Source organism: Paramormyrops kingsleyae, chromosome 14 (genome assembly GCF_048594095.1).
Source record: "Paramormyrops kingsleyae isolate MSU_618 chromosome 14, PKINGS_0.4, whole genome shotgun sequence".
Classification (NCBI taxonomy): Eukaryota; Metazoa; Chordata; class Actinopteri; order Osteoglossiformes; family Mormyridae; genus Paramormyrops; species Paramormyrops kingsleyae.
In genome coordinates, this window is record NC_132810.1 from 7,998,858 (window position 1) to 8,021,383 (window position 22,526).

The 22,526-nt window shown below is 43.8% G+C and overlaps 4 protein-coding genes and 1 long non-coding RNA gene across 9 annotated transcripts in view; 3 read left to right on the forward strand and 2 right to left on the reverse strand.

The window, feature by feature from the left end:
- Positions 1–2,327: 2,327 nt before the first annotated feature.
- Positions 2,328–6,617, forward strand: LOC111838863 (actin, alpha cardiac muscle). The gene is made up of 9 exons (XM_023802259.1): positions 2,328–2,411; positions 3,697–3,847; positions 3,952–4,080; positions 4,202–4,312; positions 4,425–4,509; positions 5,112–5,273; positions 5,628–5,819; positions 6,027–6,208; positions 6,366–6,617. Exons 2-9 carry the CDS (start codon positions 3,719–3,721, stop codon positions 6,507–6,509), a joined length of 1,134 nt encoding a protein of 377 aa, XP_023658027.1. The 5' UTR covers positions 2,328–2,411; positions 3,697–3,718; the 3' UTR covers positions 6,510–6,617.
- On the reverse strand, positions 5,628–11,817 carry LOC111838867 (uncharacterized). Its single transcript, XR_002836980.2, has 3 exons — positions 11,684–11,817; positions 11,313–11,403; positions 5,628–10,191 (listed from the first exon to the last, which is right to left on the reverse strand). It is a non-coding gene; the product is annotated as an uncharacterized lncRNA (long non-coding RNA).
- Positions 7,315–14,857, forward strand: arhgap11a (Rho GTPase activating protein 11A). Of its 5 annotated transcripts, none has more exons than XM_023802254.2 (12): positions 7,315–7,443; positions 8,639–8,709; positions 8,858–8,954; positions 9,037–9,293; positions 9,624–9,784; positions 10,087–10,227; positions 10,419–10,493; positions 11,044–11,214; positions 11,329–11,446; positions 11,782–11,890; positions 12,737–12,884; positions 12,991–14,857. In XM_023802254.2, the coding sequence occupies exons 1-12, from the start codon at positions 7,321–7,323 to the stop codon at positions 14,322–14,324; spliced, it is 2,805 nt and encodes a 934-aa protein (XP_023658022.2). In that variant the 5' UTR covers positions 7,315–7,320; the 3' UTR covers positions 14,325–14,857. The 5 variants fall into 5 exon arrangements, with proteins under 5 accessions (XP_023658022.2, XP_023658024.2, XP_023658023.2 ...); XM_023802256.2 differs by having other exon boundaries at positions 12,770–12,884; XM_023802255.2 differs by lacking the exon at positions 10,419–10,493.
- Positions 14,858–15,008: 151 nt separating this feature from the next.
- On the forward strand, positions 15,009–22,376 carry scg5 (secretogranin V). Its single transcript, XM_023802260.2, has 6 exons — positions 15,009–15,215; positions 15,883–16,117; positions 18,463–18,612; positions 20,262–20,374; positions 20,976–21,029; positions 21,738–22,376. The coding sequence occupies exons 2-6, from the start codon at positions 15,895–15,897 to the stop codon at positions 21,852–21,854; spliced, it is 657 nt and encodes a 218-aa protein (XP_023658028.1). The 5' UTR covers positions 15,009–15,215; positions 15,883–15,894; the 3' UTR covers positions 21,855–22,376.
- LOC111838861 (formin) overlaps positions 20,424–22,526 on the reverse strand; it is an 85,182-nt gene continuing 83,079 nt past the window's right edge. The window contains exon 21 of the transcript XR_002836977.2: positions 20,424–20,695. The gene's annotated coding sequence lies outside the window, so the exon portion shown is untranslated. The remainder of the gene's footprint in view (positions 20,696–22,526) is intronic.

The window sequence follows — 22,526 nt, forward strand, 5'->3', positions numbered from 1 at the left end:
ATCTCCCCAAACCTTTACTAGGCAATCTTCACGTATCACCAAATGGCCCTCCTCACCTTTGACATGTCATTGATTGATGCGGCTCTAACACTTTATCAATTAGCTTACAATGGTCCAAAGAGCCAGCAAAAACTAAAGTGAAGGGTTTTTCAGCAAAAATCTGTAAAACCTTCACTACCACCTTTTCCCAATGAAGCCTTTAAGCATTTATACTTACTATCAATGGGTAATAAAACACAAATCAAACACCAAAAAAGAATCAAAAGACAAGCATTCTTATCGTTTCATTCGCTAAACTGATTCATGAACTGTGCCATGTAATTCTAACTGGTGATGGGTCATTTTGCTTCAGAGGAAGGGGCAAACATAGCAGGGGTCACTTGGTGACTCTGTCTTCCGTCAGGTTGGATTATGCGAGAGCATTTTTCACCTCCAGGCCGCCCCACTGGATGCTATCACATCTCTATATTTAGACGCCTTTTATAACCACAGCATAGATAGGTGCCTGAGGCCATCCTCCAGGATTCCATGCACTATAAAATGCTGGTAATGGGCCATAAATAACATGGCAGGGCACAGATATATCTCTGCTATTTTGCTCAAATTCACAATGCACATTGTATCACCATTCACAATCATTTCATTACTAACACCATTGTTTGGAATGTTGTAATGAATGTCATTGTAACCACACAAATCGACTTGATAAAATTTAATTGACCAAGTTCCATCATATACAATAACATAAATTTACTTTGAAATGAAAATCAAATAAAAACTGAGATTTTGTTTGGTAAAAACATATACAATAATCCTATTTATAAAACATAAATGCCAAGGCAATCCCACTTATCTGAGAATGTCTCTAACAAGAATACTTTTAAGTATGACAACAAACAAGCTTTTTGGCAAAATACAATGAATGATGATGCCATAAAATAGTTAAGGTGGCATAAGGCTGCCTAGATTTAAATATTTACAAGCGCATGCAAGTCCAAAGCTACAAATGGAGAGCTTCTGACAGCAGCCAGCTGGCTTTGTGGCCCTGCCCGCAGGCTCAGACTCTATATAGAAGAAAAAGAGCGCATTTCCTCTTTGGGTACAATCAAAGAATGTGGGGTATGGTGAGGGGATGGTGAACATGGAGCTACGGCAGCAAATTCAACACGCTGTATCTGTGTGCTGAAGGACACCTGTTACTCACCATGACCCTAAAAGGAGAGGCCTGAGCCAATCAGAGGCCAGCTGCAGTGGCTGGAGGGGCTGCCCCCGGCAGACAGCGGGAAGTAAGGCTGTTTTGGCGTCACTGGCAGCTGTCCAGCCTTTCTAGGGCCCCATCTCACATACCAGCAAGTTGGCCCATTGACATATACAGTATTCCACACACTGATAGACTGCCTCAGAAGTTTCCTTAACTAGATCCTTACAGCCCTGCCTACAGCACGGTCATATCAAGTGTGGTTCTCCTCCACAGCGTACACCCATACTAATTCCTTACTAATGTAATTAATTCATTACAGGGGCACAGGGAACAGCTAGGCTTGTTGCTCTCTATTCCACAATTATCTAACAACGTGTTGCAGAGACATGAAACACTGAACCCTGGCTGCATACAGATGAAGGCACAAAATGAACTCAGGGTGATTTTAGCAAGCGCCTGTCCTGTGTGACGCAGGATGGCTCTTTTCCCGATGACTACAATGCCATCAGCAATGATGGGATGCAATTTCTTACAAATGAATGGTCTTAATTTAACAGGCCCGTCATATATAAATTATATGTGTATCCCAAGTTACCACATTTTTTTTACTGCCACACATAACATGAAGCCAAATAAAACTCTGAAATTCAAAGCAACAGAATATAACCTTATCCCAACGCAGCCATCATAACTGCAGTCTTTACTGAACTGTGTTCAAGAATGTGCTCCTTCCATAAATGAGACAAATCAAAGGAAAATAGATTATCTCCATCATACATTATAACATTAATACTTTTAGATAGATACATTCTGGAAATTGCAATACAACTGTAGATATCTGACTAGGGTGCATTGCAGATGAAAAAAGGTGATTTTCAATACATTGACTTAAACTATTAGGCAGTGACCAAGACAAACAGAACTTAAACTTAAATACCACTTGATTAAAGTGTGCTTTTTTGGACACTAATCCTGTCAGGAATCATTTTTTTCTAGGAAGCATCTCTCTCTTTCAATGACATCTCATCACAGAGGATCAGATACACTTAGGAGGTCAAAGCTTTTTTTTTTTTTCCCCTCGCAGGTCTTATTTGGGCTTGTGTGAACTCCTGGGCCCGCCCCCAGACCCTAGGCTCGGGGCTTATTTAAGGAGCCCCTCTAACCCTTGGCCTTTGTCCCAGTGGAAGCATCAGTCTTGCGACACAACTTGGTGAGTGCTCTCTAACGTTTCTCTCATTGGACCATTTCAGTGTTGCAGGAGGCTGGGTATCCGTCGGCAGTCCTCTGAGCTCTGATATGGCTGTCATAGACAGGACCACTTGATGAGACAGCGATGAGAAGCTAGACTTTATACATGTAACCTTCATTTATTCAGCTGTTGTTCTTGTACAGAACGACTTACAGGTTATGAACAGACAGTTCACTAAAGTAGGGCAGAGACTAACTTAGCTGGAAATATTAGTCTGTTATAGCATACTTTGCCTAGTAGAACTTGTTCTGCTGCCTGTCTGTTATAAGTATAAAGATTCTGGAGTGGTATGTGGCTTAATTGGTTAGCAATCTGTGCCCTGATAGGAAGGTTGGCAGCTTATGGTCGGCAGAATGGTTTCATTTTTGGGCTCTTGAGCAAGGCCATTAACCCCAGCTGCTCCAAGGATTGACCCTGCTTTCTCAATTGTACATCGCTTTGGATTATCTGCTGGATAAATACCAGGACTTTCAGTTTGTCTGCATTATCCGTACTGGATGGATTAGCATTTTGTAGGAGGAATGCTAACAGCGTTGAAAGCGACCTGCAACAGTGCATTCTCAAGACGTTTTTCTGGGGTAGGATTGCATGCATCATGCGCTGTGCTCCGGGCAGCCGGGCACGTGCGAGGCTCTCGACTTGGCACGCTGTGTAGCAGATAAAGCCGTCAGTGGGGATTGGGGAAGCAACCTGTAAAAAGAGGTGCTGCAATGTGCCGACAGCTGCAGTGGGAGCCAGGCCCCTGTGTGTGGCTCAGAGAAAATGCCGGTATGGCCACGTCTGGCAGCACTGAGTCCACGGTCTAAAATAGGCAGCTGGTTTGGAGCTGTCATATGCCCCTGTTTGGCTCTAACTCCATGGATTTTAAGCCTCTCAAAAACCCTTTGGCATATCTTAAATGCCTTTTAGAAATATTATTTATACCATATTCTGAAATATTTTACTAAAGAAGAAAATTATCTGATTTTACTAGAACAGTTATATAAATTATATATAAACTATTTAATTACAGCATTTACTAAAACTGAACTGTGTACTGATAAAAGATACATAAATTGTTCCTCAGGCGTAAGCTTAAATAGACACTTCATCATTGTATATGCCTATAGATATATTGCAGTTCTAGTAAGCTACATTTAACAATTCAGTTTAGAATTTGAATTACTGGGGTTAGCTCTGCCAAAGGTTTCCTAGAGAGCATCTTTAGCGACTGGTATTTTAAAACACCTTCGATTTTGTCTCGCAGACCATCCCAGAAAAGATCAATCATGTGTGACGAAGACGAGACTACCGCCCTCGTGTGCGACAACGGCTCTGGCTTGGTCAAGGCTGGATTCGCCGGAGACGATGCTCCACGTGCAGTTTTCCCTTCCATCGTGGGAAGGCCCCGCCACCAGGTGAGCTCCCAGGGCTGGCATGGAGCTGCAACGAATCACGCAACGTGTGCTACCGATTGCTACATAAAATGTACTCCTCCTTATCTCTTCTGTCTCTTTCACAGGGTGTCATGGTTGGTATGGGTCAAAAGGACAGCTATGTAGGAGACGAGGCCCAAAGCAAGAGGGGCATCCTCACCCTGAAGTACCCCATTGAACACGGCATCATCACCAACTGGGACGATATGGAGAAGGTCAGTAAGAACTAGATTTCAAACACATGACAAACATTGGACATCGTTGAGAACGATGAGAGTTTAGCTTTCCATATTGGGCTTAGCTTGTTGTCAAACTTGCCCATTTGCGCCCACGCAGATCTGGCACCACACCTTCTACAATGAGCTGCGTGTGGCCCCTGAGGAGCACCCCACCTTGCTTACTGAGGCTCCCCTCAATCCCAAGGCCAACAGGGAGAAGATGACTCAGGTATGTGATGCGGCTCCCCATAGACCCATAATTCACAGCAAATTTTAGGTCTGACAAGCTGCCGCACAATGAATGCCACTCGTTTCAAACAGCTGTCAATTCAACCCCACAGATTATGTTTGAGACCTTCAACGTCCCCGCCATGTACGTGGCCATCCAGGCTGTGCTGTCCCTCTATGCCTCCGGCCGTACCACTGGTCAGTATTCAGCAAAGTTCACCATCCTCCGTAACAGCAGCCAGCATGGAAGGCTGATATAACCCAGACACATCAACCTGCTTGGCTTAAGTCTCCTGTTTTTAATGCAGTCAACAAAGTCAACGAATACTCTCCAAGGGCATTAATGAACTTAACAGAGCCACTTGACTTTGTCATAACTATTTTAGAATGCAGGTTCACATTAAATTAATGTACATCTGATACATAGAAATATCTAGTATATATAGAGTCAAATCAGAGGTATAAGGGCTGCTTTGGGAGAAGTTGTTGCCAGTACTTCATACCGTTTAGGTGGCACTACAATATCTGTGAGTTTACCTTGCGTATGAATGCACAGGGTCACTTCAGTACGACAGCGTTAACAACGAGCTTTGTTTAGCTGCCAGGCAGCAGGATGAATGGCCTTTACATTGTTAGGGCTTAGCAGGAATACTTCACAGGCAGGCTATGTTCCCCACCAGTAACCATTAATGTCAGCAGCCATGTTTGTTTATGGAGTGACAAGTGCAGAGGAACTCACAAAGGTTAGCCTCTCTGACAGGCACACAGACGTGTAACTGTGGGCTATGTGCTGTCTGCAGGAATCGTGCTGGACTCCGGGGATGGCGTGACCCACAACGTGCCCATCTATGAGGGCTACGCTCTGCCCCATGCCATCATGCGCCTGGATCTGGCCGGCCGTGATCTGACTGACTACCTAATGAAGATCCTGACTGAGAGAGGCTACTCTTTTGTGACAACTGGTAAGTCTGCCGAGTGATAAAGAAACACTGTGAAAAGACTTCCTCCCGAACTTCAGAAACAGTTATCCTCTAACACAAGATGCTAATACTTCCACACATAATCTACATACAGCAAATTCTGGACTCTGCAAGTTAACTGTTAAATTAATGCTGGCTGTTTCAAATGTATAATGTACATAACAGGCAATAGTTAATTTAGAACAGTGTGACTGTATATCAGTATTTACCTTCAGTTGGAATATCTGAGGAAGAGAAATTTTCTGTCTCAGGACAGATCATCGCATTTTAAAGGATGTTCAGTTGCTCGCATTTGTGACTGCTACTCATGTCTCCTTTTGAACTTGCTTCTCATAGCTGAGCGTGAGATCGTGCGTGACATCAAGGAGAAGCTCTGCTACGTGGCTCTGGACTTTGAGAATGAGATGGCCACTGCTGCCTCTTCCTCCTCTCTGGAGAAGAGCTATGAACTGCCTGATGGTCAGGTCATCACCATCGGCAACGAGCGCTTCCGTTGCCCAGAGACCCTCTTCCAGCCTTCCTTCATTGGTGAGTCCCAGTTGTTCTCTAACACTTCAACTGTATTGCCCCCAAGTGGAGGGGCACATGTAAAAGAAGTCCCTCATGTAAAATCATAGCATCCACAACCACACCCGAAAACTCTGGATTTCCACATTACCCCTTCTAAACACTACCATCTTTCATAGAGTTTTCCCAGCTACATCCATAACACAACTGTTCCATCTCCTCCTCTAGGCATGGAGTCCGCTGGTATCCATGAGACCGCCTACAACAGCATCATGAAATGCGATATTGACATCCGCAAGGACCTGTACGCCAACAACGTCCTTTCTGGTGGTACCACCATGTACCCTGGTATTGCTGACCGTATGCAGAAGGAAATCACTGCTCTGGCCCCCAGCACTATGAAGATCAAGGTGAGAGAATTCATATTTTGTGTCAACAGGCATTTAATGACTACTTTAGCAGGAAAGTACGGCAGATGGTTCTGATACAGTTCTGAATCTATGTGATATATTTTGGAAGATAAATGGTGGATGATTGGATGTAATATGCTATTTATTTTTCATCTAGATCATTGCTCCCCCTGAGCGCAAATACTCTGTCTGGATTGGTGGCTCCATCCTGGCTTCCCTGTCCACCTTCCAGCAGATGTGGATCAGCAAGCAGGAATACGACGAGGCTGGCCCCTCCATTGTCCACAGGAAGTGCTTCTAAACAAAACAACCAACACCCTTCCATACACTCCTCTGTCTGCATTTGTACTGTGCTGTGTACTGTATATACATGTTCTGTTTTAATAAAAATAGATGCTTGTAACAGTAACTATGGTGTCAAATTTTTTCTAATTAAAACGAAAAATACAGTTAACTAAGAAGTACAAAGAACATATGAAGTCCTACAATATTATTGTAGAGAATTCTCTAAAAGCAGTAGTTATGTTATTGCTATTTGTCAACTGATTGTGCCGTTGTTTAGAAAACATTTTTTCCAATTCATTTTAAAAAATCCACTTTCTTTTGAAAAGATAAAACGAGTAGCAATAAATGTTTCGTTTATGTCGAACAGGCAAAATGAAGGACGGCTATCGCTACAGTTGTTGGGTCCTGATATTTGAAGTTTCGTATCCAATCAGAAAAGGGATGCGGGAAACACCGCCGTTTGAATCATTAGAGAAGAAAAGAGGGTGAGACGGGAAGAAGTATTGGAAGGTATTTAGGCAGTCTGCAATAAAGAAGTATACACTTGTGGATAATTAAAGCTATAAAAGACAGTGAAACTTCTAAAGATGTAGCAGGATTATGTAGAGAGCATAAGTAGGTCTAGGATGTGAGTTGGGGTCTGTGTATGTGCGGGAAAGAAGCTGGTAAACGTTATGTATAATGTTGGCTGATCAGGAAGAGAGCTATCAACCGAAACGAGAGACTTAAAAAAGAACGTTTGTGACTGAACGGGAGGAGAGACAAAAGGTGCTTTGCATTCAGTGTGGTATACTCGTCGCTTGGATTTCGTTGGATTTGCTTTGAAAATGAAGATATCGGATAAGAACGTGCTGCGCCTGGCCGTCGTGCAGCACATAAGAGCTCAGTATGGAATAAAGATTAAAAACTGGAACAAGAGTAAGACGTGCAAGTTTCCAGGCGGCCCTTCGGTAAGTTGTTCATTGTTTGACTAATTGCTCAACCTTGACGTTGTTAGCCGGTTGCTTGTGTTACTGTTAACATATTGGCATCTATCACTCTGTGCCACGGACGATTATAGGATCCTTTCTCGGGAGCAAAAATAAATTATGCTCTCTCTTTCTCTTTAAAGTTATAGCATGTTTGGTAGGCGAATTTACTTTACCTCCCCGTCCCACCAGCCCACCCACGTTTACTCGCAATCACCATATACTTTTTGGATTTCCATCAACAGTGGTATAATTCCGCAAAGAGTAGGGGTGTTGTACAAAAATGGAGAATAACGCAACAAAAACACTGTAATATCTTGCTTAATTATTGATTCTCATTTTCTGAGTAATAAACACAGGTTGTTTTTTTAAATACGCAGGGACGTGTAGACTACCTCTGGCGACAGGGCAGTAATGTAAACACACTTGGGTCTCTTTGCCTAGTTAATTACCTGTAATTGTGTCCTGTGGAGAAGAATGTGTATTCGGGTAAGAACTCCATGCCTAATTATGCAATACATCTATTTATTTTATGGACTGAGGACTAAAAACGTCAGTTCCTTTGCATTCTGTGGCGTTTTCCATCAGTTTTGGTGCTTTCTGCAAAACAATGTGACAGAGATGGTGTGTACATGACGGGTTGTATTCCCAAACCAAATGGGCTAATCCTGATCTGCCTTTCGCTGACCGCCGGGGGCTTCAACTGTGCGGAGTGGGGTGGGGGTTGTGATCAGCACAGCTGCTCCGAGAGCCGAAGCACCGTGAACATGCCAGGGAACAAATTGGAATTATTGGTCGGTCTTTTTGGCTCGTAAATGAAAGCGAATACATTGTATAAATCACGTATTAGTTTTACACTTAAAATCATGTCGTCATCTTGTGGTTGTCATTTTTACTGCACTGTGCCCTGTCGCTGGTTTAGTGGATTTAGTGGTTATTTTCTGCTTTGAACAAAGAAATCGCTGAGGAGACCGTATCGGAGGCTCTCCAGGGCAAGGTGTGTGGATGATTGAATTTGCGTGACCGCACTACTTTCCTGTGGGACAGGTTGTTCCCTTATAATCCTGTACTTGAAAAATGCCTTCCTTCCCACAGACACCTGGGTTCACGCTGTACCATTTCAGGACTTTTTGAAGAGAGCATTGTATGGATGTGAATAGACCTTCTGTTTTCATAGGTCAGAGTCTTTGGAGTGCCTCTTGACAACTTGGCGCAATGTGCTGTGCCCGAATATGGTACTATACCCTGGTAAGCTTGTTTCCTCAACCCCCTACTACAGTATCAACGCATGTGTGTTGCTTGCCACTGAAGGCTGTTTGAAATGGATTTTTGGAGAGAAAAAAATGTATAATTTTTAGGCACATTCTGCTCTTAGTCTATCTTTTCTGATTTACAGTTTCTTGGTGGATGCCTGCACAAAGCTTATCGAACATGTCCACACAGAGGGTCTGTTTAGGAAGTCTGGTTCTGTTACTCGTCTGAAAGCGCTGAGGGTGAGTCACAGCCTGATGTCAGCGAGCAGCCCGGGTGCAGGGAGATGTACATGCCTTGACTGGTCCTGTCCCCTCCCCTTAGGTGAAGCTGGATCAGGGAGAGGGCTGCATCCCCACAGCCCTGCCCTGTGACGTGGCTGGCCTTCTGAAACGGTTCTTTCGTGAGCTGCCAGAACCCATCCTGCCTACAGATCTACAGGCAGCCCTGCTCAAGGCACAGCAGCTGCCCACAGCTGAGGAGAAGACCTCTGCTCTCCAACTGCTGTCCTGTGTCCTGCCTGACAGAAATGCTCACATTCTGCGCTATTTCTTCACTTTCCTCAGAGATGTCTCACAGAGGTGTGTGTTTACATGAAATAGATAATAAATATACATAGATGAGCCAAAACATCATGAACACCCTTACGTGACATGATTAACTTTGACCATCTTGTAAAAAAGCGCTTGCCATGGTCTGAGTTATATTAGATATTTGTGGGGTACTTATGGTCAGTTGTAGTGAGCACCTACCAAGTGTTCCAAGGTGGGAGAAACAATGATCTGCCAATATTGGATTGTTGGGTGGCCAAGACTCAGCAATGCAAGATGTGAACAAATGGTGTATATTTGATCATCATGATCAGCCTGCGGTGATTTTTCTTTCTCTCTGCTTTTGCCTGTCACTCATAGATGTAGTGAGAATAAGATGGACAGTGGGAATCTGTCAGTTATTTTCACACCAAATCTCCTGCACTGTGAGGGTGTGGAGAAGATGAGCTCTGGTATGGAGAGAAAGCTCAAGCTGCAGGCTGCCATCGTGCGCTTCTTCATCGAGAACCCCCAGGACATCGGTACGAAGCAGGATAAAGCTTGTTTTATGGTGGTTTGAAGTGTGTGTGTGTGTGTGTGTGTGTGTGTGTGGGTTTTTTGTGTGTGTGTGTGTGTGTGTGGGTTTTTTGTGTGTGTGTGTGTGTGGGGGTTTTTTGTGTGTGTGTGTGTGTGGGTTTTTTGTGTGTGTGTGTGTGGGTTTTTTGTGTGTGTGTGTGTGTGTGTGTGGGTTTTTTGTGTGTGTGTGTGTGTGTGTGTGGGTTTTTTGTGTGTGTGTGTGTGTGTGTGTGTACTGCCCTGGTGCTGATGGTGGTCGTCTTTGTAGGAGTGGTCCCTCCATTCATCCTGGAGAGGATCCCAGCCATGGTAGGCTATGAAGCAGGTCTGGTCTCACCTGTGCCAATCCAAGTCGAGGACTGGGAAACGGACTCTGGGGTGAAGAAGAAACAGAGGCGGAGTTTAGGAGGTAAGAACTCTGCGGAATAACGGTGTGGTCTCCTGTGCTGTACTTGTGTAACACACCCTGCAGATGCAACTCGGATCAGGTCACCTGCCGTTTTTGCACCAATGTAGAGCCTTTAACCAATGCTGGCTGTGCATTGGCACACATCCACTGGCCACTTGCCAAGCATGAGACAATTCTTTCTTGCATTCCAGATGTGGTTAATGGAGCTCTACATAAGTTAAAAGCTAATAGTACGCCCGTGAATTCATCCCTGTCCAGTGAAGATGGTAGGTCTTTGGCTTTGGGATGTGCACAGCGACGCTGATTATTGTTCAGACTGCCTTGCTGAAATTGGCTTGTCAGTCGGCAGATTATGGAGAATTGCTGTAACCCGATGCCGGTTAAATTTTAATTTGTGTAAACCAGTATTTCCCAACTCGGTCCTTGGGGACCCACAGGTGGTCCATGTGTTTTGCTTCTTCTCGGCGGCCTGCAAAAACATGGACTGTCTGCAGGTCTCCAAGGACCGGATTGGAATGCACCGGTATAAAATGAATTTGAAAGGCAGTTTGAATGATTCTTCTGAGTCATTTCAAGTTGCTTTGCATGCTGATGCATTTCTGCGCTTGTGCATGTTTCTCTGCTGGTTCTCCTCTGCTGTTCATAGATATTTAAGTATTTCTCCATCTTGGCAGGTCTCAAATGGCCACCCAGTCGTTTTGACGTTGGATGCGTTGCTGGCTATGCGAATGCTCTTTGTAAGCTCTGATGTTGCCAATCTTCAGAGGTGACAGTGAAATGGAGAGACTAACACTGGCCTTTTCTGTCCTCTCCAAGTCTTCTCGGTGACACCTGTGATTGTGACTCCAAACACTAAGAGGAAGATGCCCCTGGAGGTGGCTCACAGCTGCAGCTTCTCAAACAAGAAGAGGAAGTCCATCAAGAAGAACCTGGGGCTGGAGCTGCTCCCCAACAGCCTGTTCAGCAGCAGCTCTACCCCTGGCTCAGGTACTTCAGCCTCTTGCATACCAGCCCCCCACTGCCACTTTGTGTAATGTGTGATTGGGAGTGAGTGGGCTTGTATACAGTCTCCACACATTTCCCACCTGTGTTGTTCCCCAGGTAGGGGGCTTGACTCCAGCCCCTGTGTGTCCCTGAGTGCCTCAGTCGGTAAGACTAGAGAGCCGTCTGGCATGTCTGCAAGGAGGAAGAGCAAACGGATGAGCAAGCATGTAAGCAGGTGGGTGTGTCCATTTCTTTAGCCTGTTTGATAGTCACTGGACTTCTGAGCTAATCACAGAGTAAGCTGTCTGCCAGTATAATAATTACAATAATAGCATTGCTTTCGAAAATACCATATATTAGTCTGATGTCTCGAAGGTATGACTATGTGGAAAAATTAGGTACCCCTCAAGCCTAGCATAAACCAGGCCTGTAACTCTGACCGTTTAATTTGCTGGTGTTAGCTCTGACACACCTTGCTGGTTGGCCGAGCTGTTGCTATTACAAGTTGCATTGCTGCAGTCTTCAACCCTCCACTTGATGACATGACAACTTTATTGACTTGCCCCCCAGAGTTGAGTCGGGGAAAGCTGGCTGCTTCTCTCCCAGAGGAACCAAGAAGGAGTCTGTGCGCAGATCGCTGCGTTTGCGTTTCTCCCTGGGGAGGAGTAGGGGAGACCCTGTAAGTCCAGACTCTAAAACGCCGTGAGTGACTGTCTGCTCCAACGTGCTCGTGCTGCTGCTGGTACTGTCGAACATGAAAGCAGTCTTCTGGCTTGACTCCGTTTAATCAATCCGCTTTGGTGCATGCCTGTCATGGGCACAGTACAGTGTTGGGCAAGATGGTCAACCAGCCTTATGCTTGTTTCCAACCTTTTATGTTTCGTGTTGTCTGGCTTCAGCTTCTGCCTTAATGATTTTAATTAAATATTTACTGTGATTTTTAATTTCATTTGAGGGGTGGGGGGTGAGCTGACACTTGATGAACATTTAGTGTCCAGATTGTTTTGTTTAAACTATGAAATGGTACTTTTTTAGTCTTAATACCAAAATCATTCTTTGCTAATTAGGTATTGATTTTTAAGTAACCACTAAACTTTGCACTTTGTATAATCAATTCCTGTCTTTTATGTCTTTGTGATGGTTAAAGATGGAAAAAGTAGGTGCAAATATGCAGTGTATGCAAAGATATATATGTAATGTTCATACTCCTTAACTGATGGGAAGGTGTGTTATTAACATGAAAAGAATCTGTTAACATAGAATAGGTCTTGGCACTTTAATGCAATGTGAAACCTGTTGTGTGGTTTCTTAATATCTTGTAACATTTTTGTGAAATGGCTTTTTTAAAACGCATTATACTCAAATGTATATTTAATAAATAATAAAATTATAACCAATATCTTTTGACCAGCAGTATTTTTTCTCTAGTATTTTTCTTTTTGGCAACTTCTACAAGCCAAAGAGGACACACAAGCACTTGTGTATCTACAATCCTAGTAAAAAAGAGACGCCTTTATTTCAACAGAATGTCATTTCACATTCTCTCCTGGGGCCAAAGGCATCTGAGACCATTGGCTGGCGGCTTGCCACTCAAGAAAGCACCAGCAGCTTTCAGTTCACCAAAGATACGCCTTTCAGTCCTGCTGCTTCACATGGCAGGAGGCCCTCAAAACGTAAGTGAATCTCCTTGTATACTCCTGTTCCCTGCCTCCCCTGGTTGTAAAATTAATACCAAGCTGTAAGGGGGGTATGTTTGCTATCAACTATTCTGTCTTGCAGGTTCCAAGCAAATAAGCAAGTCTGAAGACAACCTGCTGAGCCCACAGTGTGCTGTGGCTGGACAGCAAACGTCTTGGAACTTGGGCAGCCCTGCTGTGTCCCGGGCCTTTAGCAGTGACTCTCTTTCAGACTCCCCCGTGGGAAGATGCCATAAGAACAGCAGCTGCTCAGAGCCCACTCTGGCTACCACCAAGCTCCCTGCTGTCGGACACTTATCTGAGGATGTTTGCTCCTCCTCCGTGGGGGGCGACACCGTGACTGGGCCCACGGTACTTCAGATCAAGAAGGCGTTCGCACAGTCTGGCACCAACCAGCGTTCGCTCATTGACTGTAGCGCCCTCTCAGGGAAGGAGCTGGTAATGCAAGCCGAGGAGACAAGCCTCACGTCTACAGATTCTCAGGAGAGCAAACAAAGCTGTTACAGTCCGACTCCAAAGAAGGCAGTTACTGATGAACAAAATGTGACAATTAGTGAGCTAGAAATAACTCCTCTGACTCCTTTACATATTGACTCCACCCTGTTTGAGCTTGGACCGTCAGAGAGTTCTCTGGACAAAGAGGAATCTGTATTCCAGTCAGGGGGGAAGGGTGACATAGGAGAGGCTGATCAGGAGAACAACAGTGGGTCGGTTGAGATCATCGATGGTAATGGCCCGTCAGTGTCCTACAGAATAGAACTGCAAGTGCCCAAGCTGAACAGCCCAGGTCTTTCTACACTTGGCACCCCCCCACCCATGCAGCTGCCCACTGCTAAGGTTTGCCGTGTAAAGTCTGAAAACTCGGCGGGCCCTAAAGAAGCACGACACTTGCGGGTGGCCGACCACATCCAACGGTTCAATACCCTCACCCTGAATTCCCCCAAGACCAAAGCAGTCCGATCCCCCCTCAAGTTTCAGCGCACCCCTGTCCGCCAGTCTGTTAGGCGGATCAACACTCTGCTCATAAGCACAACACGTGTCCAGGTTCCCGAGAGTCCTGTCAGGAAGTCCATCAGCCTGGAGAGCGGCCTGTCTGTAACAGAGCGGCGGGTCAGTGAAGCGCACGTAGACAAGCAAGCCAAACCGCGCCCTAAAGTTGCCCCAAGGAGGCCCTCTACCAATAGGCGGCAAGGTGGTGGCAGTGCCCTCGACGATGTAACTAACAGGGTAAAGCAAAAGGCCAAAAGCGAGCCTTGCCAGCCGCTCAAAAGTAACACCGCCTCTCGTTCTGTGAACCCACCGAAGATCATTTTGCATGAGGTGTATGAAAATGACAAATGTTGCTACAGAGGCTCACCCAGAAACCCCCTTAGTGAAGGCAGGCTTCTCTCAGCCATGAAGCCCATTGACCTCTGACCCTATTGTTTGCAATGCTTTACTTATTGCTATATGTGCAATCTAGGCTATTTGTTAAAACTGAACAGAAAACATTTTCTCCTTTGTTTACAAAACTTAATTTATGTGACTGGTTGGTAATTGACAGAATAGTGATTTATTGCTGTATAGTACTCTGATTTCTGCCTGAATTTGTGATGTGAGCATCTACCGTGACTTCTGATTGGCCGATGGTAATTCATTTTGAGTGTAAGACATGGGTTGGTGTGTGTGAGGTTGGCGCCTTAGTCTTATTTATATCTAATTTTTATAGACTTTATAGTTTTACTGAATCTTAAGATTAGCATTTATCATTTTTAAAAGGATTAGAATTTGCTTCGTTTTGGGCCTTTACTGTAATTTACGTTTTTTGTTTTTTTTTGAGTTGGTTAGAATAAGTTTACATGTCCTGTTTCAAAAAATTTCAAGGAGTGTTTATAGTGAAATTTTGCGTATGACATGACGATTATGCAAAAAATTGAAATTTAACATCCAATAAATGCTATAAAATGTGATTGATTTGATCTTAACTGGACATGGCCATGCTATCCTTTAGACACACACACTGCTGACTTACGGAAGTAAAACACGGGTTGTATCATTTCTGTATGAAAAGATGGTTAAAAGGAGTTCACATCAAACACGCAGAACAATATCTCGACAAACTGCGTTGTGGTCTATAATCCGACAAGAGCGATCATGATGAATAGATTGTGTTAAGATAGATGCTCGGAACAGGCCGCCGTAGGCTGCGAAGGCCATATGGAGTGGCTAGGCTGCCGTGGTAACTGCATACATTATTAAGAGCGCAGCCAGGAGGCGATCGCGATAGAACAGACCGTCAGTGCTGCCTGCCCGCTTCTCTTTTAAACGGTAAGGAAACATTATCGCCCATCCTTTATAAATATTTTTTCCGTTGTAAACATGAGCATCGGAACAAAACGATCTCATTTTCTAGGAATTGTGGAAGCAAGTACCAATTTTCTCCGGAATGTAGTGGTTACTATATAAATCTGCATAGGATATTGTAATCGACGTTGTATACAAAAACCAGTGACGCATATAATTTCAGCTTCGAACCTTAGAATTTTCCAGGTTTCATACTGAAATGTTGCGTTTTTTGTGAAATGTGTACCGTAATAAAAACGAACGTTACAAATCAAAAATTAACAAGCAATGCATGAGCATCTTGGTCGTACTTTATACAATATTATTTTGTATGCAATAATTAAAATTATCCATATGTCCATTCTGCAATTACGTTCACCGACTCTCAATAACATAGTAGCTACGTAATTACTGTGGAGTGGCGTTCAGGAATATCTAATTTATTATAATTCTGAAAAGAAAATATTATCTTAAACGTATAATACTGAGTCAACGAAACGAGCCTTAAATAAGAAATATAAAAATACATTTAAATGTCCTTTAAACTATTGGTAGAATACGATTACCGGCGCTAAAAGCTATAAATAAGTGGGTAATAAATTCTTACTCGGTGAGATCTGTTTTATGAACGAATCTAATTAATGATTTACAGGCTAAGGCAGCGATGGCTTCCTCTGCCAGGCCGGTGCAAACAGCCGTACTGGGCGCGCTGCTGTGCTGCGCGGCGTTCACTTCCGGCCGCAGCACCCGCGCGGTGGACCAGGTATCGGAGGCTGATCTCCAGCGTCTGCTGCACGGCATTATCGAGGAGCTGGGTATCGCACGTCCCAGGGTGGAATATCCTGCTCACCAGGCTACTAACATCGTTGGACCACAAAGCATCCAAGGTGGTCACCATTTGCTTTATGTACTATATAAAAAAAAAAGAAATTGGGTTTTTATAAATAACCAAATAGTCTTCTAAACCTGCAAATTCCAGACACACAATGGAGGTGGGAGTTGAATCCTTAAGCCTTGTAGTGTGAAGCAACACTGCTAGCCACTATGCCACACTACACTGAGAAAGAACGAATGTAGGTCACATCCAGTACAGGCAAAGTCATGTTATAGAGCCTCATAAAAGAAATAAAGGTTTGTGGAAAATAACAACAAATGTTTTAACTATGATCTGGAATGTAATGCCAACAGCTAATAGATAATAAGCGATGCCACACACTGGCTCCCCAGATCATAATTGCGTAAAAGTCCATCTGTTTGCTGCTCTAAAGGATTAGTTACGCAACAGTCAGACCCTTTTAATGTTGACCTTTCTTGGGAAAGCCTGCTGTTTTAAATGGCCTTTTCATAAGAAAATACAGCAATATAAAACATAATAATATACAGAGAATTCTTTCAGATTGTCTTACACGGTTGCATTCTGACCCCTGTAATCCTTGCATGGATTTTCCTTGGTGAGGGGGAGGGGGTACAAACTAAGGTAACTCTTTGAACCCAATACCCCCTCTTCACTGACTAGATCCCTGTGTTGGTGCTTGGCTCAAGGCAGCTTGGGACAGACTGGAAAGGTGACAAAACTCCCATTTGCATCTGCAGCATGGTTTCAGTGACAAGGCTGAATTGAGAATCTCCAAAATAAGCAGTAACCAAATAGGCCAATTTGGGAAAAGTCCCATTTTCAACGTCTGGCAGCCAGGGGTCGCCAGTGTCTGTGACTGCAGTGAGGTCACATGACCTGCATTGGTGATGGCAGGATGAAGTCATTCGCAGTGTACTGGCTGTGCTACCTTATGGTGTGGAGCACCGTCTAGATCTGTAGCATGAGAACTGACACTGCAAGAACTCCTGTGGAGCACTAGCAAAAGACAGAGTCAGCGTCACAGATTGTCATCCTGAACAATGACACTTCAAGCATTTCTATAGCTACTCCCTTACACAGTGAGAAGAGATACCACAATCATTTCATTTCACAGATGAACTGCACTCTTCTGTTGTGTTGGTTTCAGGGAAAAATAACTAACTGCGCATTTAGCTCAGTAATTAATTCTGAAATGGACAACCTTCTGTTAATGACCTCAGAATTACTGCAGTAACTATGATATTCCACAAGAGAGCGCCAGAGGAAAATAAAGTCACTACCTAAAATCTGAGGCATATTAATGGTATTCTTTTTGGTACAGGTAACTGGTCCTTTAGTGTTTTTAAGCATATCTGTCAAGTTTTGGATTTGAAAATAAGGGAAATTTTCCGGCACCCACCGCAAGCCATCCCACCACCCCAACCAAGCTCCAGTATCCCTTACATTTTAAGACAGGTGTACAAGAAATCTAAAATAACCACTTGTCATTTACATTTTATTTTCATTACACATTTTATTTTAATTTCTCATGTTCACTCATGTGGCTCTCTGGCATTCACTGATGACTTATTATACATATTTGTTGCAGACTTTGTATCCTTGTTGAAGTCGTCACAGAAGGTGAAAGTAACGTTGTTTTTGGCACACAGCATTGCCATTTTAACCTCCACATTTATGACCTGGTTAATGTTGTAAATGACCTGCAGACTACTGCAGGTGGCAGTTCTTGCGAGGCTACTGGCAGTTCGGTTTGGAGAGGCAGAGGAATTTAAAAAAAATGATATTATAATACGGGAGATTTACGGGAAAATACTAATACGGGAGGACGGCGGGAAAGAGGGGTAAAATACGGTAGTTTCCCGGCCAAAATGGGAGACTTGACAGCTATGTTTATAAGGCTTGAGAAGCCATAGGCTTTTCTTAAATTCAATAGCAGTTTATGTACTAGCACACACCAGTGGAAACAAATGAGTCTTAGGTTAGTTTATACTCTGGAAGAATGTACTTATTTTGCCCAAAAAAGTATAAACCTAGTTTATAATATTTTCCAGCTTGAACTTGAACATGAGTTGTACATTGGCCTTTAAACAGCCTGATATTTTCTACTTTTCCTTTGTATTAGGTTCAGTTCAAGGAACTCACAAACCACTTGCAACTGAGTCATCTGGCACATTTTCACAAGACAGAGAATACACTTTGAATGGATAGTTAGATCAAAAAGCTTTTTGAACTATTATCTCTGGATTTCTTTCATAACCTCGGCTTTGGTAACTTATGTCCAATTTCAGTATATTATGAAAATGTCTGAATATTGAAATACTTTTATTTTCCATTAAAAAAATCCCTAGAAATCCTAGTAATCCTGTTCTCCATTAGGTGGTGCTCATGAGGGGCTCCAGCACTTGGGACCTTATGGAAACATTCCCAACATAGTTGCAGAGCTAACAGGGGACAATGTCCCTAAGGACTTCAGCGAGGATGAGGGCTATCCGGACCCTCCAAATCCTTGTCCTTTGGGCAAGACAGGTAGGTTTGTGTGTCTTAATGTGATAACATGGTATTGAAAAACACATTCTAGACATGGGAAGCTTCCTCCTACTTTTAAGTTCTGTACGCTACAAAAATGATGAACCTCTGTTTGTCACGCCTTTAACATAGTTGGTTCAACTATGGTTTATATTGTACAGGTAACCATTCCCTGCTGATGGAGTTGCTTCATTAAGTGGTAAATAATTAAGCACCTGTGTTAAGTCTTTCAGTAAAAACCACAAAACATTGATTCTTTCATCCATTTACCTGTTTTTGTTCCTACCACTTTATTATTTGAGTGATACTTCCTGAAATGTTTAGGTCTCCTCTTAATGCCTGTGCAAGAGGATGTTCTCCGACGGCCATTAAATGGCATCATAAAAATGCCACTGCATGGCATACCTTCCCTTAGAGACTGGCCACCGGCGAGCTGCGAGACTGCCGCTGTTATCATTAACTGGTGCAGAGCTCTTTCCCTCGCTTTGGACAGGCCCTGCGAGCCTGAATAGGCCTCAAGGCATCTTCCTGAAAGTCAGAAGTTCGTTAGTGGCCTTTGGTGAAGCTCCATGGGCACACCAACAGCAGGTTAATAAGGCATCACACACACAGTGTGTTTACCTTCAGCACAGCGTGTCCTTTTACAAAGACCCCCTCTGAATTTGGCCTTCATTTTGAACTGAAGATATACAGCCTTTTTAAGCACCAGCAGGTTACTTTAAATATGAGTTCTGAAGGGCAGGTTGTGGGGGGGGGGGGGGGGGGGAGGGCTGGAAGCAACAAGTCCCTAGATGAATCTGCTTCCTCTCCAGTGTTGCCTAGGAGAAGGACTGTGTGCGTGGGGAAAGTTAACATGTGTAGTCAGTTTTGTAGAAGTCCCATAGTCCCTCTGTCCCTCCTTTCATTTATGTTTACAATTATGTATTCGCAAGAAAGTAAAGTTAGCTTTTGCTTTTCTCAGAGCACCTCTCTCTTGTGTCTCCCAGCCGGCGAGCTTGTGTGCCTTTCAGGAGGACCCTGTAAGGCCCCCCCCATTAATTTTTCATACACGTCAATAAGTCATTTTGGGTCAGGGAAGGTGCTTGGCATGCAGCCCAAGTCCTGCCACTTTTAGCCCAGCCCGAACAAATCGGAGAAGTGCACCCCGTCGTGATCTCCTCCCTTGCAGTCCACTCAGAGCTCAGTCCTATACCACCTGCCAGGCTCACCCCCTCACTGAGATGTATAAAGGAGAAGCTTTTGGTAGTGTTTCCCTTTCTCCGTTCCCCTGCTGTTTATAGCTTGGCTACAGTAATGTGTTACAAAGGTTACAAAGACCTGGAAGAACTTTGAATTTGGACCCTGAAACTGGGGGTTCACCTGAGTTGTTCCAGTAAAGGATACAGCTGTGAGCATAAGACTGTTGATTGTTTTAGATAAAAAGAAATTAAGCAACAAAATAATATTCTTCTAAAATAATTAATCTAATGAACTTGTGGTTTTACTTGTTATTGCAAAAGATGACTATAATGGGCATTGACCCCCTGAATTTGGACCCCTCACAGAATTAACATGCGAAGGCACTGGACTCTGTGTGCCATCATTGCAAATGGACAATGTTTTGGCTTTTGTCATGTTGTTCAGTCTGTGCTATGATGGGTTGTCCCCAGAGTCAGACGGTTGCCTGGAGAACTTTCCCAACACGGCCAAGTTTAACAGGGAGTTCCAGCAGCGCCAACACTTGTTTGATTCGGCACACCCATACCCGCAGCTGGCCAAGTGGGTGAGTGCGTGGGGACAGGGGCTTTGTGTCCTTCCTTGGACTTACCTATAACAGAATGACTGTGTTCTTCTCACTGGCAGAGATGGATATTAATGATCCTCATTAATGCAGCTAACATGCAGTAGCTTGCTCTGTCCACTAGGGGCTGTGCATCAAATGTTGAGTTGCTTCTTCTCCCTTTTCTGTCATCACAATCCAGATGTATCATCACATATACCATGCAGGTCTCTGAACTCACCTGCAGTTTTTCGGGCACCTTATGTTTTCAACCTGGTGGCATTTTCTGTTCATCTTTGGTGAAAAACCGGCAACAGCTGGCAGCTGTTTTTTAAAAATGCATACATACATACATAAACAAAGGCAGGCTGTAATAAAAGCATGTAAAACAATCTGCTGATTTACCATGTAAAGCAATTTCCTGCATGGAATATGAGAGGTAGGGCAGTCTGCAGATGTTGGTAAATAAGATTATCAGGTATGTGTTTTGTTTTCCCAAGAGGTCAAGTGACATATCAGATTGTCTAATATTCATCAACATGAAGCACACAGACCGTTTAAATACATATCTTTTGTGATAGCACTTGTTGTTAATCTCTTTCAGAACAAGGAGCTCTTGTTTGAGAAATTCAAGGGTGGACCAAAGAGAAGAAAGAGGGTACTTTTGCTTTTGTTGTCTCCCCTTCGTAGAAGAAACACCAGCCTCCTCCTAGTAATAACAGGCTGGAGGTGCTAGCCATGCTCCCCAAAGCAGGCCGCTTTCTGGCCATGCTCCCCAAAGCAGGTCGCTTTCTGGCCATGCTCCCCAAAGCAGGCCGCTTTCTGGCCATGCTCCCCAAAGCAGGCCGCTTTCTGGCCATGCTCCCCAAAGCAGGCCGCTTTCTGGCCATGCTCCCCAAAGCAGGCCGCTTTCTGGCCATGCTCCCCAAAGCAGGCCGCTTTCTGGCCATGCTCCCCAAAGCAGGCCGCATTCTGGCCATGCTCCCCAAAACAGGCCGCTTTCTAGCCATGCTCCCCAAAGCAGGCCGCTTTCATGTGGATGCGTGTGCTAGCATTTAAAACCAGCAGCCGTAAACTCATTCCCTGTCCCAGCTATGTGCTGCCCCCTTGTATGCAGAAAGGGATTTTATGTATAAATATATGCAGGTATGTAGACACAGTTCTAAAAGTTGTGGGATTAGAATTACAAATCAAACATCAAATCATATGTTTAAAAGAGGCAAACTCAGAAAGTGGTCATTTTGGTTTAGGGACCCTGATGCCCTATAACCCACCATCCCCCCTCCCCACCCCCCAACAACAACAACAAAAAATGATCATCAGAACTGATGATGTTGTTCTTTCTATTGTTTTACATTTGTTCCAGAGTGTCAATCCCTTCTTGATGGGACAGAGGCTGGACAATGTGGTGGCCAAAAAATCTGTGCCCCATTTCCCTGAGGATGAGGTGGAACCAACTGTCACCAGTCCAGACAAAATGTGAAACAGGGAGCTCAGCTGAACTCCCATACGTCACACTACCCTTGTAATGGTTAAACGGATGGTTAAAAGGCATTATTGGATGACTCAATTCAATTTGATTGCGAACAGTGTGTTAGCCAGAAGTATCAGTATAATTACAACTTAATTGTGATTTAGATTTGCACTCATTTTAATTTACTGTAAATACCCAAATTTGAATCATTATTATTATTGTTATTATCATAATTTTGGACTTGCAAGTGGTGAGATGCTGTTTAGAATGTACTGTTGATGGTTTCTACATCTTATTTTCCTTTGAAAATACATGATTCACTTGATCCCATTACTAATAAGAGATTGCTGTGATATCAAGCTTTTTTCCCAAACGCTGATGCCATCTTCGACAGTGTTTCAGGCTGAAAAATAGCCGCGATCTGTACTTTGTAACGCTTACTATCCACATAATCGCACTGCAAGTACCTCATCATATATGTATTTGTGTACATCGTGGCTTATGGTGAATACAATGGAAAAATACATGTCATGCTGTGCATTGCGGTCTGTTTTTGGCGTCTTCCGTTTGTGCATTACGCAGTATGAGGAGAAAATCGACGGTAACTTGTCGATGGCAGAGCCTTGGCAGTATTTAAAGTAACGTTAGAGGCGACTATCTCAGTCTAGGGAATACACCACG

Bases quoted from the DNA above. Each gene is read 5' to 3' on its own strand.
- scg5 (XM_023802260.2), top strand. From the start codon at position 15,895: ATGGCTTCCTCTGCCAGGCCGGTGCAAACAGCCGTACTGGGCGCGCTG. The intron at 16,118-18,462 runs GTGGTCACCATT...GTTCTCCATTAG, and splicing joins TGGACCACAAAGCATCCAAG to GTGGTGCTCATGAGGGGCTC. The intron at 21,030-21,737 runs GTACTTTTGCTT...CATTTGTTCCAG, and splicing joins GACCAAAGAGAAGAAAGAGG to AGTGTCAATCCCTTCTTGAT.
- arhgap11a (XM_023802254.2), top strand. From the start codon at position 7,321: ATGAAGATATCGGATAAGAACGTGCTGCGCCTGGCCGTCGTGCAGCAC. The intron at 8,955-9,036 runs GTGAGTCACAGC...CCCTCCCCTTAG, and splicing joins CTCGTCTGAAAGCGCTGAGG to GTGAAGCTGGATCAGGGAGA. The intron at 9,785-10,086 runs GTACGAAGCAGG...TCGTCTTTGTAG, and splicing joins CGAGAACCCCCAGGACATCG to GAGTGGTCCCTCCATTCATC.
- LOC111838863 (XM_023802259.1), top strand. From the start codon at position 3,719: ATGTGTGACGAAGACGAGACTACCGCCCTCGTGTGCGACAACGGCTCT. The intron at 3,848-3,951 runs GTGAGCTCCCAG...TCTCTTTCACAG, and splicing joins TGGGAAGGCCCCGCCACCAG to GGTGTCATGGTTGGTATGGG. The intron at 5,274-5,627 runs GTAAGTCTGCCG...TGCTTCTCATAG, and splicing joins CTACTCTTTTGTGACAACTG to CTGAGCGTGAGATCGTGCGT.